Source organism: Typha angustifolia, chromosome 14 (assembly GCF_048772165.1).
Source record: "Typha angustifolia cultivar Huaian chromosome 14, ASM4877216v1, whole genome shotgun sequence".
NCBI lineage: Eukaryota > Viridiplantae > Streptophyta > Magnoliopsida > Poales > Typhaceae > Typha > Typha angustifolia.
Window position 1 is genome coordinate 9,884,692 of NC_133252.1, and position 12,271 is coordinate 9,896,962.

Consider the following 12,271-nt stretch of genomic DNA (forward strand, 5'->3'; position numbering starts at 1 on the left):
GACTGTCAGATGTCATTAAATTTAAAAATAAAAATAGGAAAACTATATTTTTATTTCGTGATCTTTGTGACTAAGCATAAATTCACTTCATTCCCATAATTTATTTATATTATTTTACTTTTTTATTATTATATTCAAACCGAAATTTGTTATTTTTTTAATCATATTTAACTGATTAATAATTTAAATTTAAACATACTCATTAAAGATAAAATTATAATTATAGTTGGATAAGTTTTCCAATACATTTATAATAATACTCATCATATTTTAGAAGATAATATATATATATATATATATATATTCATATCTTTGTCATATGACATCTTATCGAAAAGCATATTTAATTATTTATAATTTTATTTTAATAAATATTTTTCGAATTTGACTTATAACTTTGTCAAATGTGATAGAAAAAAATTATGTTTCATTCTGAATATTATTACAAAGGATAAATTGACATAAATAAAATTATAGTAAAGCGAAGTGAATTTAGATCTAACAATAGAGAGAGTAAAATATAAATTTCTCCTGAAAAATAATACCATATTAATGAGTATATATAATTATTTACAAATTTATAATATTTATTAATGGATTAAGTTGATTTTCCTTGATATATATTGTTTATCAGCAGTGACTATTTGGAAATTTAGAGAATTTTATATGATTTACAACAGTTGTTATGAATTTAGACAATTTATTTGCAAATTTACTATATTTTCTACACACATATTCACTGCATATTTACAACACTCCTACAACAAAAAGAATAGAGTAGTGGCATATGAGAAATATATTGTCTTCTCCTCTCTTGAAAACAAAGTTATTATTTGGGATATGAAAAACTAGCATTAAATATAAAACATGTGTCTCTTTCTACAATGGAAAATCCACATTGATTTTTCGTGCTAAACACTCACTCTAAAAAAACTAAGATCAAAATAGATTTTAATTTGTAAGAGTACTCATTCTTCAACGGTGTCTCAATTAAATTGGTAAATTCGAGCATGACACAACGTAATTAAATTCAGCATATATCAATCAATATATATCACTAGATTACGAATGAAATGTACAGGACCCAATTTTAGCAGTCTGCAACTGACTCAATATCTTTCATACAATACTGAGATTAGACAACAGCGGAACAACGCTTACAGATTCGGTTGGACAACTGAACACAAGCACAAGAAGAACATCCTTTGATTGAAAGTAAAATGATTTAGAAGCAAAAAAGATAAGAGAAACCAAAATGGAAGGTTGAGTTAATGGATGCTTTACTACGTATTAGAGTGCGTATAAGCAAATCAAATTATACAACTCTTAACAGAATTTCACATCGATGACTACTCACGTTCTACAGACAAGAATAGTAAATACCATCCACCCTTTGGAAACATAGTAAAACAATCGAGATCCCTGGCAGAATACAAAGTTCCATTTATGTGAGGAAAGGAAAGGGAAAAAGGAGAACGCTTAGGGCATCTTCATCAATCATCAAAGGGTCCTACAATCTTGGCCCCTTGTCGGTCAGAAATCCTTCCTCAGACAAAAATGTCTACTATCCAGAGTGATGTCAAAACTCACAGATGCCACTAACCGTTGGATTCTTGATGCTGATCCGGCTCTGGAATCGATCTGCGTTCAGATATGCTAAGCACGGCACTATCAGGCTCCAAAAATTGATCAGCTTGCTCATTCCTAGGCAATGATCCATTTCCTCGGCCAGGCGACATTGGAGACATATCACCTGATAGAGGTACGGAAGTAGGTTCAAAGCCAACCGTAGGCGGATCTTCAAATCCAGACAATGGTGGAGGCTCGAGAGCAGGATCAGCTGCTGCTGCTGCAGCTGGTGAAGAGCTCTTGTGATCCTGTCCATGAGGCCCCTCACGCCGGTCATAACTTCTTGACCTGCTCCTGCTCCTACTCCGGCTCCAGCTCCTGCGGCTCCGACTTCGACTTCGACTTCGGCTACGTGACCAGCTCCTGCTGCGGCTCCTGCTTCTGCTCCTACTCGAACCCCTGCTACTGCTCCTGCTTCTATCATAACCCCATGTCCGAACCCTCTCTGGACTTCGGCTGTAATTCCTATCCCTACTCCTCCCCACAAAACCCCTGCGGCCATCATACCTGCCACGTCCATCAGAATTCGGGTATCGATCATGCGGGCCCCGGTCATGCCAACCCCGGCCAACAGGACCTGCTGGGCCCCCAAAACCACGACCCCTGGATCCACGCCCACCATAGAAGTCACTCCTACCACCACGGCCACCAAAGCCACGAGGACCATTTCTCCCACCAAATCCACCAGGACCAGAACCATCCCTCCCGCCAAAGCCACCAGAACCAGGACCATCTCTCATGCCCCGACCACCACCAGAGTCCCATCGGCCACCACCTCCACCTGAATCCCAGCGGTTCATCCCACCACCATGTGGTCTAGGGATGGCAGACCCACCACGTGCAGCCATCTCTCGAATCTCCGGTGGAACATGCTGGTTGGCACCTTCAAGGACTTTTATCAAATCGCCCGCATACTTCCAATCTTGCTCAGAGAAGAATGTATAAGATATTCCGGTGGCCCCAGCCCTGCCAGTTCGTCCAATCCGATGCACATAATCTTCAACACCAGTTGGAAAGTCATAATTGATCACCACCCTGGGGCAGGACATTTAAGCAATTTCATGACGAGCAACAAAGAGAAAAGAGAAGAATGAAAGTATTATCTTAAAAGTGATTTACAATTTTAAGGAAGCAAACTGAAAATACACTCATTTCGTAGCTCACAATATAATGTAAAGAGTATGACCAGAAACAGATGAAAGATCATAAGCAGTTTCAAGAAAAAAATTTAAAAGAGTAAAGATGATCTATTGATTTTACCACTAATCCTAATAGGACCTAAGTTCCAGCAAAAGACTCACCTAATATCTTTGATGTCGAGTCCCCTGGCAGCAACATCTGTGGCCACTAGAATTGGAGACCTGCCAGTCCGAAACTGATGCAAAACATGATCCCTTTCACCCTGAGATTTGTCACCATGGATGGCAGCAGCACCAAAAGTACGGCCAATACTACGGGCGAGCTGATCGCATAGTCTCTTCGTTGAGCAGAAGATGATGACCTTCGAGCCACGTTCTTGACCTCTAAGGATCTGCTCTAGGCGCCTTTGCTTCTCCATTGGTGGAACTACCTCCACATACTGCACACAACAATCAATAGCGAACTTCAAGCAATTTAGACATAGGAAAGAAAAACAAGCAGATGGTCTAACAAGACATTGTCTAATTAGAAATGACAAGATCTAAGCCACCAGCTCCACCTTGAAATATATCTATCATAGCAAGCTTTGTAATCTGAGATTTACTGGTGACAAACATCTTTATCAAAACCTTTTAGCTTCTTAAGTACTCTCAAAAAAGGAATAGAAGTTTGGTTGCAAAGGATGAAGGATGAGATAATATCAGCATTACAATTAAAATGAAAGCATGCAGCAAGCAAGATTATACAACACAGGCAACTTGCCTATGCAAATGGAAGAATCATAGTGATCAGTCAACAGAAAAACTGTCCAGTAGCAAACTCAAAGCCCACAAATTCACCAAGGGAGAGGAGCATGAAATTACCTGATTATTTGAAACCGGTCCGAATAAAACCAATATTTAGAATATAGAGAGGAGCATTGTAAGCACATTGTCAATTAACATAGATGGGGCCTTATAATCACTAGTGAATATGCTTTGTTCTCATGCGTTATTTCTTTAATCATTCCATACCGGTCCCCAGTTTAGAGCAACCTAACAAATCCATCACAAAAGGTGGCTAAACTCTACAAGACGGGATGTCCTTGAAGGGAAAATAAGATAAGAAAAATCAATGAGTGAAAAAATATTGCACTACCAACCTTAATCACAACTTCAATTCACAACACCAACCTTGTATTTTCACTGTGATGACTGTTTTACCCTGATCAAGGATGATGAATCTAGCTCACGTCATGTTCCTAGGTGGACTCAAGGATGATGAACCTAAGTCCACTGATTAGCACAATCGATTCTACGAGTACAAGGATGTCAGCAATTAGTCATCTTACGGACAATGTATTAGAAGCATAGTAGATTGTTATGATCTGACCATGAAATCGAGTCAAGTTAAGTCTAGTTGGTTGATTTTGTTTATTGCTTTTAATTTCAACTTAACACAGATGTAAGCCTAATAGAGCGAATTAGATCCGACACCGCTATGACTCTACTCCTATAAATAGGAGCGGTCATGGGTTAATTATGGTGTGTGGAATGAGTATTGAGTTAGCTAATTATTTATCTTGCATTTATTGTTTATTTGTAGCCATCAAATTGTATTTACTTTCCTAGAAGTAGATCTTAACCCTGGAATCCTTCCAAGCTACCAAATCCTAATCCACACCTCCACTCACGAGCCACCATACCCTACAATCATCCACCACCTTCCGACAACCGCCGCAACGTCTAATAATCCACTTTAGTCTCGTTGTGACCTTCCCTCACCTTTTTGGCCATAATTTCTTGCATCGATCTCCAAGTCCAGTTAAATCCAATGTCAAAAGAATCCTAACACGTGAGACTACCACCTTTAAAATTTTATAATTTTCCTACAAGCGCAATATAACTTCTTAAATTAGAGTGTATTAAAAAGCCTGGCATACCCCCTACTTAATATAACTTCCTCTAATTATCAATAGAAAAAGGGCAACAAAGTATATTGAACACATAAACAACAAATTTTCTATCTTTTGGTTCCAACAAGACTGTTTACATAGGCTTGAAGCAAGGAATAGAATATAGAGAACATACTTGCTTCAAAAACCACAACATCAAACCAAAAGGTTGAAACCATCTACTTCATTTCATTTGTAAAATCTACAATAATCAACTAACTCCAAATTATTAAGATCACTTCCCTGAAACTTAAATATGCTCAAACACAAAAGAGGTCTCCATACAAACACAATTTATTGTGATAAAACTACACTTCCTCCACTTCCTCAAAAAACAATCACATTCACCTTTTCCGAGTAAAACAATAGCGCGCACACCTTAAAGTTGGCCCTCATCCAAAGTGGTAAATGCAATAATTGCTACACAACTTGAAATAATTAAAATACACTTTTCAAAGAAGCCATTAGATGTCATGTCAGCCATGAACTAAGAAACTCCAATCATTAAAATAAATTTGTTCACCAATGAACTCAAGCAAGCAATTATCTACACTTGTGCGGTCGATGACATGTTTGTTATGCAATCACAAATATCCTGCTAGTGCCACTTGATTCAATAGAATTTCCTAATATATTACAAGTTCACAGCATACCCTTATCTCATATAAAATGTCAACTAACTAATTAACAACAAGCGGGAAGTTAATCATTGTTGTCATATGGTATTATAGACACTTAAAGATGCTAATATACACAAATAAAGAAGCTTGCCAACACCTGATAAATCAAAACATTGTTTCAGAGACAAGCACCATCACGATATTATAATCTCAACAAATTGACTAATCTTAGCATGTTTACTTAGACTTGCACCAGCAATTTGAGTGCAGAATATTTGATAGGACATAGCCCATAATTCAACTGTTGCATTCCGAGCATACTAAAAAGTAAAGAACGTGCTAAACATAGAATGCAGAAATGGACATATGTATATCCCCAAAAAAGATTTACACACATGATAATGTAGATACTACATAGTAGCAGCTTGATGCATTATCTAAATGAAATAGTCCTCACAAATTGAGATAGTAATAGCACTGTTTGTTTAACTAAATAATAGGTCTTGACCAACTCCTTAAGATCAGTTATCAGGTGATAATCATTTACTTGTGGCAATATTACCTTGATGATATGTTGTCATGTAGCACATGGCCTAATATATTGGCAACTGCATCATGCTATTCCACATAAAATGTTTTTAAGATCAATACATGCAGCTAAGCAAAATGATACAACTATGCCATCTTGCATCAAAATTATGAAAAAAGAAAGTCAATTTGACAAGGTCCATAGTATGCAGCTGCAAGTCAAAGTCAACAAATCAATCTCTTTGAAGAGCTGTGAACCTATGAACCTTGAAATTTCAAAGATCACTTGTCATACACATTGCATGATCTTAATAATGCATATTCTACCTAAGAATTATCATCCATATCGCAGAATACAAGGGCCATACTTTTATCCCAATATAATACATCCTTCTGACTTTCTATAATCTATACACGATGGTTTCAAAATTACATATAATCAACAAGACAGAAAAGATGGAAAATTTACTCCGGATTGAACCGGAGTCCCATAAGAAAAACAAAGAATAAAAGATAGTTGTGATAAATAGTAAGGTAGAAATTGTGTAGTTCTGTCTGAATTCATGATCTAAAGGAAGTCTTCACAAGAAATCTATTTTAAAAGTAATATTGATCAAATAGTACTAGATCTAAAGAACAAGGATCACCTAATTAATAGTATTGGAATGCAACAACCTACAAATGAATGAAAATTACCCCTATTGCAATGCATAAACATTGAAGCTTCCTACCAATGACAAACTAGATAACATTCCCTGATATCAACTTATCAAGGGTTGCAGGTTAGAGAAGAAAACATCAGAATCAGATTCAGAATAGGTATATTCTATAAAATGAGAAAAAAGATATAGCATGAAGTTAAAACATATAGGATCTCATGTACCTGTGTGATGGATTTGTTTGCAGCAAGCTCATTGATGCTGCCAATGTTCACCTGGACAGGATTTCTTAGTAGATCCGCAGCTATTTTTCTCACCTCTTTGGGCCAAGTTGCTGTGTACATCAGAGTCTGTCTGCGAGGAGGAATCTCGTTCACAATCTTTCTTATCTGTGGTTCAAAACCCATGTCAAGCATGCGGTCTGCTTCATCTAGCACAAGAAAAGAAACTTGACTGAAGTTGATCTTCTTCATTTCAAGGATGTCATTAAGCCGACCAGGTGTTGCTACAACAACATCAGCTCCTCGCTCAATTTCTCTAAGCTGAGGACCCTTTGGAGCTCCACCATATAAACACTGGAAACAAGAACAAAGAAAAGGTAAAAGGATAAATATACATAATCCAAATGGATCATCAAAACTAGAAAATTGTAAGAAAAACTACTACAATGTGACATGTAATCTTCCAAGTTATAAGTTCAAGTTGAACATCCACAAGCATTCCAAAAGGCAACGAATGCAACACAGTTGTAACATTTCTTGCTTACGATATAACCCAAAAAAAAACAAAAATACCACATCTCAAAAGTTGAGGACTTTCTATTTATTTTAATTCTCCCATAAAAAGATGCCAACCCAAAATCCTAAAAGATTTGCAACTGCAAGGCACTTAATAATATAGGTGGCACACGTCACAGTACTGAGAATAGGTTAAAAAGGTTATAGACAGTCAGGAATTAAAAAAAGTTCCATCCAACATACTAAGTTTGAATATCCATAAGTAAGATGTAACAGCATAAGACTATGTACACAAACAAGCACAATCTCCCATAAGCAATGATATGCCTAACAGCATAAGAAAATGTACAAAGTACAAACACAACGAACAGCACAAAAAACTTACTGTACAAGAAATCCTTGAAGAGCGACCAAACTTAATTGTCTCATCTTGGATTTGTGAAGCAAGCTCACGAGTTGGAGCCAAAACCAAAACTGTTGGCCCTATCTGAGGATTATTCCGACATCGTCTCAAATGCATAAATGCAGGAATAAGGTATCCCAGTGTTTTCCCTGACCCAGTTTTGGCAATGGCCACTATGTCTCTGTTCTGTAGTGCAACAGGCCACGTTTGTGCTTGTATTGGAGTGGGAGTCAAGAAGCCAGCCAAATGCAACTGCAACGGCATAGACAGTAAACATCATAAATGAAGTGGATGAAATCATGAACTGGTAAAAGGACAAAATTATCAGTCAGGTTTTAAAGGAAATGCTGAAGAACACCCTAAGTGAGCATGGTTGCTTACTGAAGCAACTCAAGGCAGCAAGAAGGGGATCTTCAGAGACTCAAGAGTTAGTGGAAGTGACAAAAAGCAGGAAGCCTCAGCCATATAATATAATCTGGAAGAAAGTCCATCCTCCTGATACTTGTCAGCAGAAAAGGCCCAAGTTTATGACTGCAGCACCCAGCTGCAGGGCACTAGATGTGGAATTAGGGTATTCAGAATCACAGCATATGACATATGCCACTCTAAAGAGCAATATCACAAGCTGCAATTATGACAACAGACTAATATTTCTACCAATTATTTTTTCTAAAAGAAAGAATGGAAGATAAAGAAATAACCCAATAATGGTTCCTCAGAAGCTAAAGAAAGAAAGGAAGATAAGGAAATGATTCAATAATGCATCCTCAGAAGCTAGCCGTATAAGGAATAATTACCTCTCTCAGAATTTCTGGAGGAAAGCCAGTGGCCTCGAATGTCATGAATGGTGCAGGTACATTATCTCCCTGACAATTGTTTTCATGAAACATCATAACATGTAATACAACAGAGATCAGGCAAAAGAAAATTAGGAAAGCAGTCATATAAGAACTGCCAGACTCGCAGATAGCATAATATTCTTAAGTTCCATTAGCATTTATCAACCAATAAAAAATATACCAGTTATGATATAAAACAAGGAAGTCAAAGATAAGATATAAAAGGATAAAGAAGTTGTAAATATTCATTCACTATTTGCATGACATTGAGAACTATAAGCCATAACCCATCATAAGTAAATCTTTTGTACCACAAGTCTATCATGCTTCTTTTAAATTCCCTTCTGATTATCTGATCAAGAGGGTATATATAATTAACAATACACATCAGAGTCTAGATGTAGGACCGTGTAATACTGGCCGTATGAGGTGACCAAAAGTCACAACCAACATGAAGATGAACAGCAATGGAGAGTACATTCCATGCCATAGTGAAGTTATCAAACCAGTAATTCTCCAATACATGCAAAACTATTGTTACATGAAATCTCACCATTGCTGAGACTTCATGGTGTTGGCGATATGCATCAGCTGCAGAGGTATCTGGAAAATCAGATGGACCGGACATTCTTGGAGGTGGCCTCAAGTGAGCTGCATTGGGGAAGGAAGCATGGTTGTACAAGCTTGGCATAGATTGAGCTGATATGTTCATACCACCCATATGACCTGGTGGAGTAAAAGGGGGGGCGCTCCTGATATCCTGGAACAACACAATATTGCAAACAGTAGATATTATTCATTAGTAACAAGGGAAATGATTCTCAGCAGAAATAGGAAAAGGAGGACGAGAGGGAAAAAAAGAAAGCAAGACTCACTCCTACACTCAAGACATATAGAGAGAAAATTAACTGCAACAGGAAACAAGCAATATTTATATTTTTAAATAGTCAAGTTGCAGAAGTTCATTTAATCATCCCAACCGATACAAATTAAAGTATCAAATGTTACTTCCACAACCCTTAATGTGTCCTTGATGTTTTTACTCCAGTAGTAACTTGGTATTCCTACTACTGATGGATATCACCTCTGGTTGATTAAGAACATTCCACAAAAGAAGATATAAAGCTAAATAAAGTACCAGCTGATTTTGTGTAGAGGGGAGAGCAGAATGTTTTGACAGCTGCGGTAGCATTTTTGAACCTTCGATCCTGCTGGAAGAAATATTTCCTTTTCTTTCAATCAGATCTTCATCATAACTCATTTTCAAACTCATCGGAGGGCGAACTGGTGAGTGAACCAGCTGATTTGAAACTGTCAAACCTATCTGTGGCTGCCGATAGCTTGTGTCAGTTCCGGCATGCTGCGGTTCAACAGATGAACCCATATGTGACACATTAACAGGGGATGACCCATCAAGCTGTTGCTGCAGTTGACGACCTCCTATTGACGAAATATTAATAGGAACAACACCTGGCGGTTGATGATTAGACGATCCCAACCCACTCTGCTGAACCAGGGGGAAAGAGAGACCAGCCTGCTTTCCTTCTTGACTTGTCACATCATCCACTTTTGGGAACCTGACTTGTTGCCCCTGCAACTGCTGGCCCTGCTGGATTCCGGCATGTGTATTGTGAGGTTGTTGCGCTTGTTGATGAGGGGTTTGTAGTCCCTGTTGCAGTTGGGCTTGCTGAGGAGTAAACTGAAAACCCTGAGGATGCTGAGTTTGTGATGGTTGTGACAGCTGGACTTGTTGATTCATGTTCTGTGACTCCTGTTGCTGTTGATGCAGAGGAAATTGTGGTCCTTGCTGCTGTCCCTGATGATACGGAACTTGTGGCATTTGTGACTGTTGGGCAATCTGATACGAAAACTGTAAACCATGTGGTTGCTGAGACTGAGGCCGTGGCATTAGCTGCCCTTGCAGATAAGGAACCTGCTGGTATGGCATTTGCTGGAACTGTTGGTGCTGCTGCTGATTTGGTAAGTGTTGTTGTTGCTGATAAGGCATTTGCTGGGCTTGCTGAAGCGGCATTTGCTGAGACGCCTTCTCAAGAGGCGATTGCTGGCCCAACTGCTGTTGCTGCTGCAGTAGATGATTGGCCTGGCTTGGTTGCTGCATTTCTTGTCCAGCTTGAACTATTTGGTTGCTGTGTTGTTGTAACATGGTGTTCTGAGATACAGTACGTGCTGCTGGTATAGGGGCAAGCTTCGGCATCGTTGCCGAGGGAGGAGGACCAGGCGGCAGCGGAGGAGCTAAGCCAGCTGGTCTCTCATACTGAGTAATGTTTGTTTCAGGGTTCCAATAGTACAAGAGACCCGTGCTCCCATCAATTAGCCCTTTCCAGGGCTTTGGTAGTGTTGGGTCCTCAGGGGCATAACGCGGGCCCAGTGAATCTTGGGCCGCCTCCGCCATTACCACGTCCAAGGATGTAGCCCCAACTTCTATAAAATATGCAGCAGTTCACCCTGAGTAGAAAAGTTTTTCACCAGTCAGCTCAAGACCTAAAAACACAATATTAGATATATTTCTAATCCACAAATTTTACATACAAAATAAAGAGAGAACCACATAAACATTCGCATTGCAAAACCTGAAAGACTCAAGCTATGTTTATTGCCATTTTCCAGCGGCCTAAGAATTTTCTCATTGCCAGTAACCTTAGTAACCTAGATATTTAAAACAACCTTGATTAAGAAACTACTCACAACTTCATAGAGTGCAAGTGTGCAAATACCTTATAGAAGATTGTCAAACATAGGACAATTTGATAAAGAAGGTATTCATTTTCTACTGCTAGATCTACAAATTCGGAATTCCACAAATCACCTGCGCAACAGATATTGCAGAACCTAAATGCATCAAAAACTCAAAAGAGAAAAGGAAATTGAAATAATAAACCAACAAAATTCCCAACACATACGGCTCTTCTACCTTAGTAAGTTTGCCAGTAGTGAATCGTTTTATATATCAGTAACACTAAGATCTAGGAACTAACCTCAGTCTCAGAAACAATACAAGCTAAAAAGTTCTAACAAAAAGAGAAGTTCTGGGACTGCGACCTGTTTGTCAAAAATAAAACAAAAAGAAAAGAGCAACAAGAGCAGCAAGAACTTATAAATACTCAGCAATCAATCGCCTAATATCCAATTAGCATTCATTTCACCCCCAAAACAAAGACTGCCAATTACGTATCCAAAACAAACACCGAGATATTAGTGCCAGAACTTCAAAAGTACGAAAACCCTAGGAACCATGAAACGAAAACCTAGGTGTTCCAAAAGAAAAGCATCAAATGAGCCCCCAAGACCTAAAGCCAACATTCCCGACTCCAAAATGTAATATTTCGGCTCCGGGAACGATAACTCGGCGCAAAAACCTCAACATCGCGTAAAGAACCCCTCGACAAAGCTCGCAGAGATCGAAAGAGAAGGAGAAGAACGCTTGAGATCTCACCTCCGTCGCAGATTGGAAGGGGATGGAGCGGGATTTGGGAAAGGAGGAGGAGAATGACGAGGTGAAGCTCCCCGCCCTCGCCTCTCCTTTGTACTGAGAGAATCGAAAAAATAAGATGAAATAAAAGAGAAATAAAACCCTAGCCCCCCCTTTCACTTCGGTTCTATTTAGTGCGACAGCTCCGCACATGCGTTGCACATGTGTCTGGCTAATTGCATAACGGCGAAACTGACGGCGATTACCGAAGCTTTCAAAAAAGATGCTCCGTGTACAGTTATTAACATGACGGTAAATTTTGACACCGTTATTTACCGTCCCTATAAATTGGG

At 38.6% G+C, this 12,271-nt stretch overlaps 1 protein-coding gene across 1 annotated transcript; it reads right to left on the reverse strand.

Moving 5' to 3' along the window:
• Positions 1 to 1,263: 1,263 nt before the first annotated feature.
• On the reverse strand, positions 1,264 to 12,080 carry LOC140776395 (DEAD-box ATP-dependent RNA helicase 40-like). The gene is made up of 8 exons (XM_073120098.1): positions 11,943 to 12,080; positions 9,627 to 10,954; positions 9,042 to 9,248; positions 8,447 to 8,515; positions 7,632 to 7,901; positions 6,734 to 7,084; positions 2,931 to 3,208; positions 1,264 to 2,664 (listed from the first exon to the last, which is right to left on the reverse strand). The coding sequence occupies exons 2-8, from the start codon at positions 10,899 to 10,901 to the stop codon at positions 1,599 to 1,601; spliced, it is 3,516 nt and encodes a 1,171-aa protein (XP_072976199.1). The 5' UTR covers positions 10,902 to 10,954; positions 11,943 to 12,080; the 3' UTR covers positions 1,264 to 1,598.
• Between the last annotated feature and the right edge of the window lie 191 nt (positions 12,081 to 12,271).

Excerpts from the sequence above, each read along its gene's own strand:
- LOC140776395 (XM_073120098.1), bottom strand. The coding sequence starts at position 10,901 with ATGGCGGAGGCGGCCCAAGATTCACTGGGCCCGCGTTATGCCCCTGAG. Across the intron at positions 7,085-7,631 it reads CTTCAAGGATTTCTTGTACA|TGTTTATATGGTGGAGCTCC; the intron begins GTAAGTTTTTTG and ends TCTTGTTTCCAG. Across the intron at positions 2,665-2,930 it reads CTCGACATCAAAGATATTAG|GGTGGTGATCAATTATGACT; the intron begins GTGAGTCTTTTG and ends GTCCTGCCCCAG.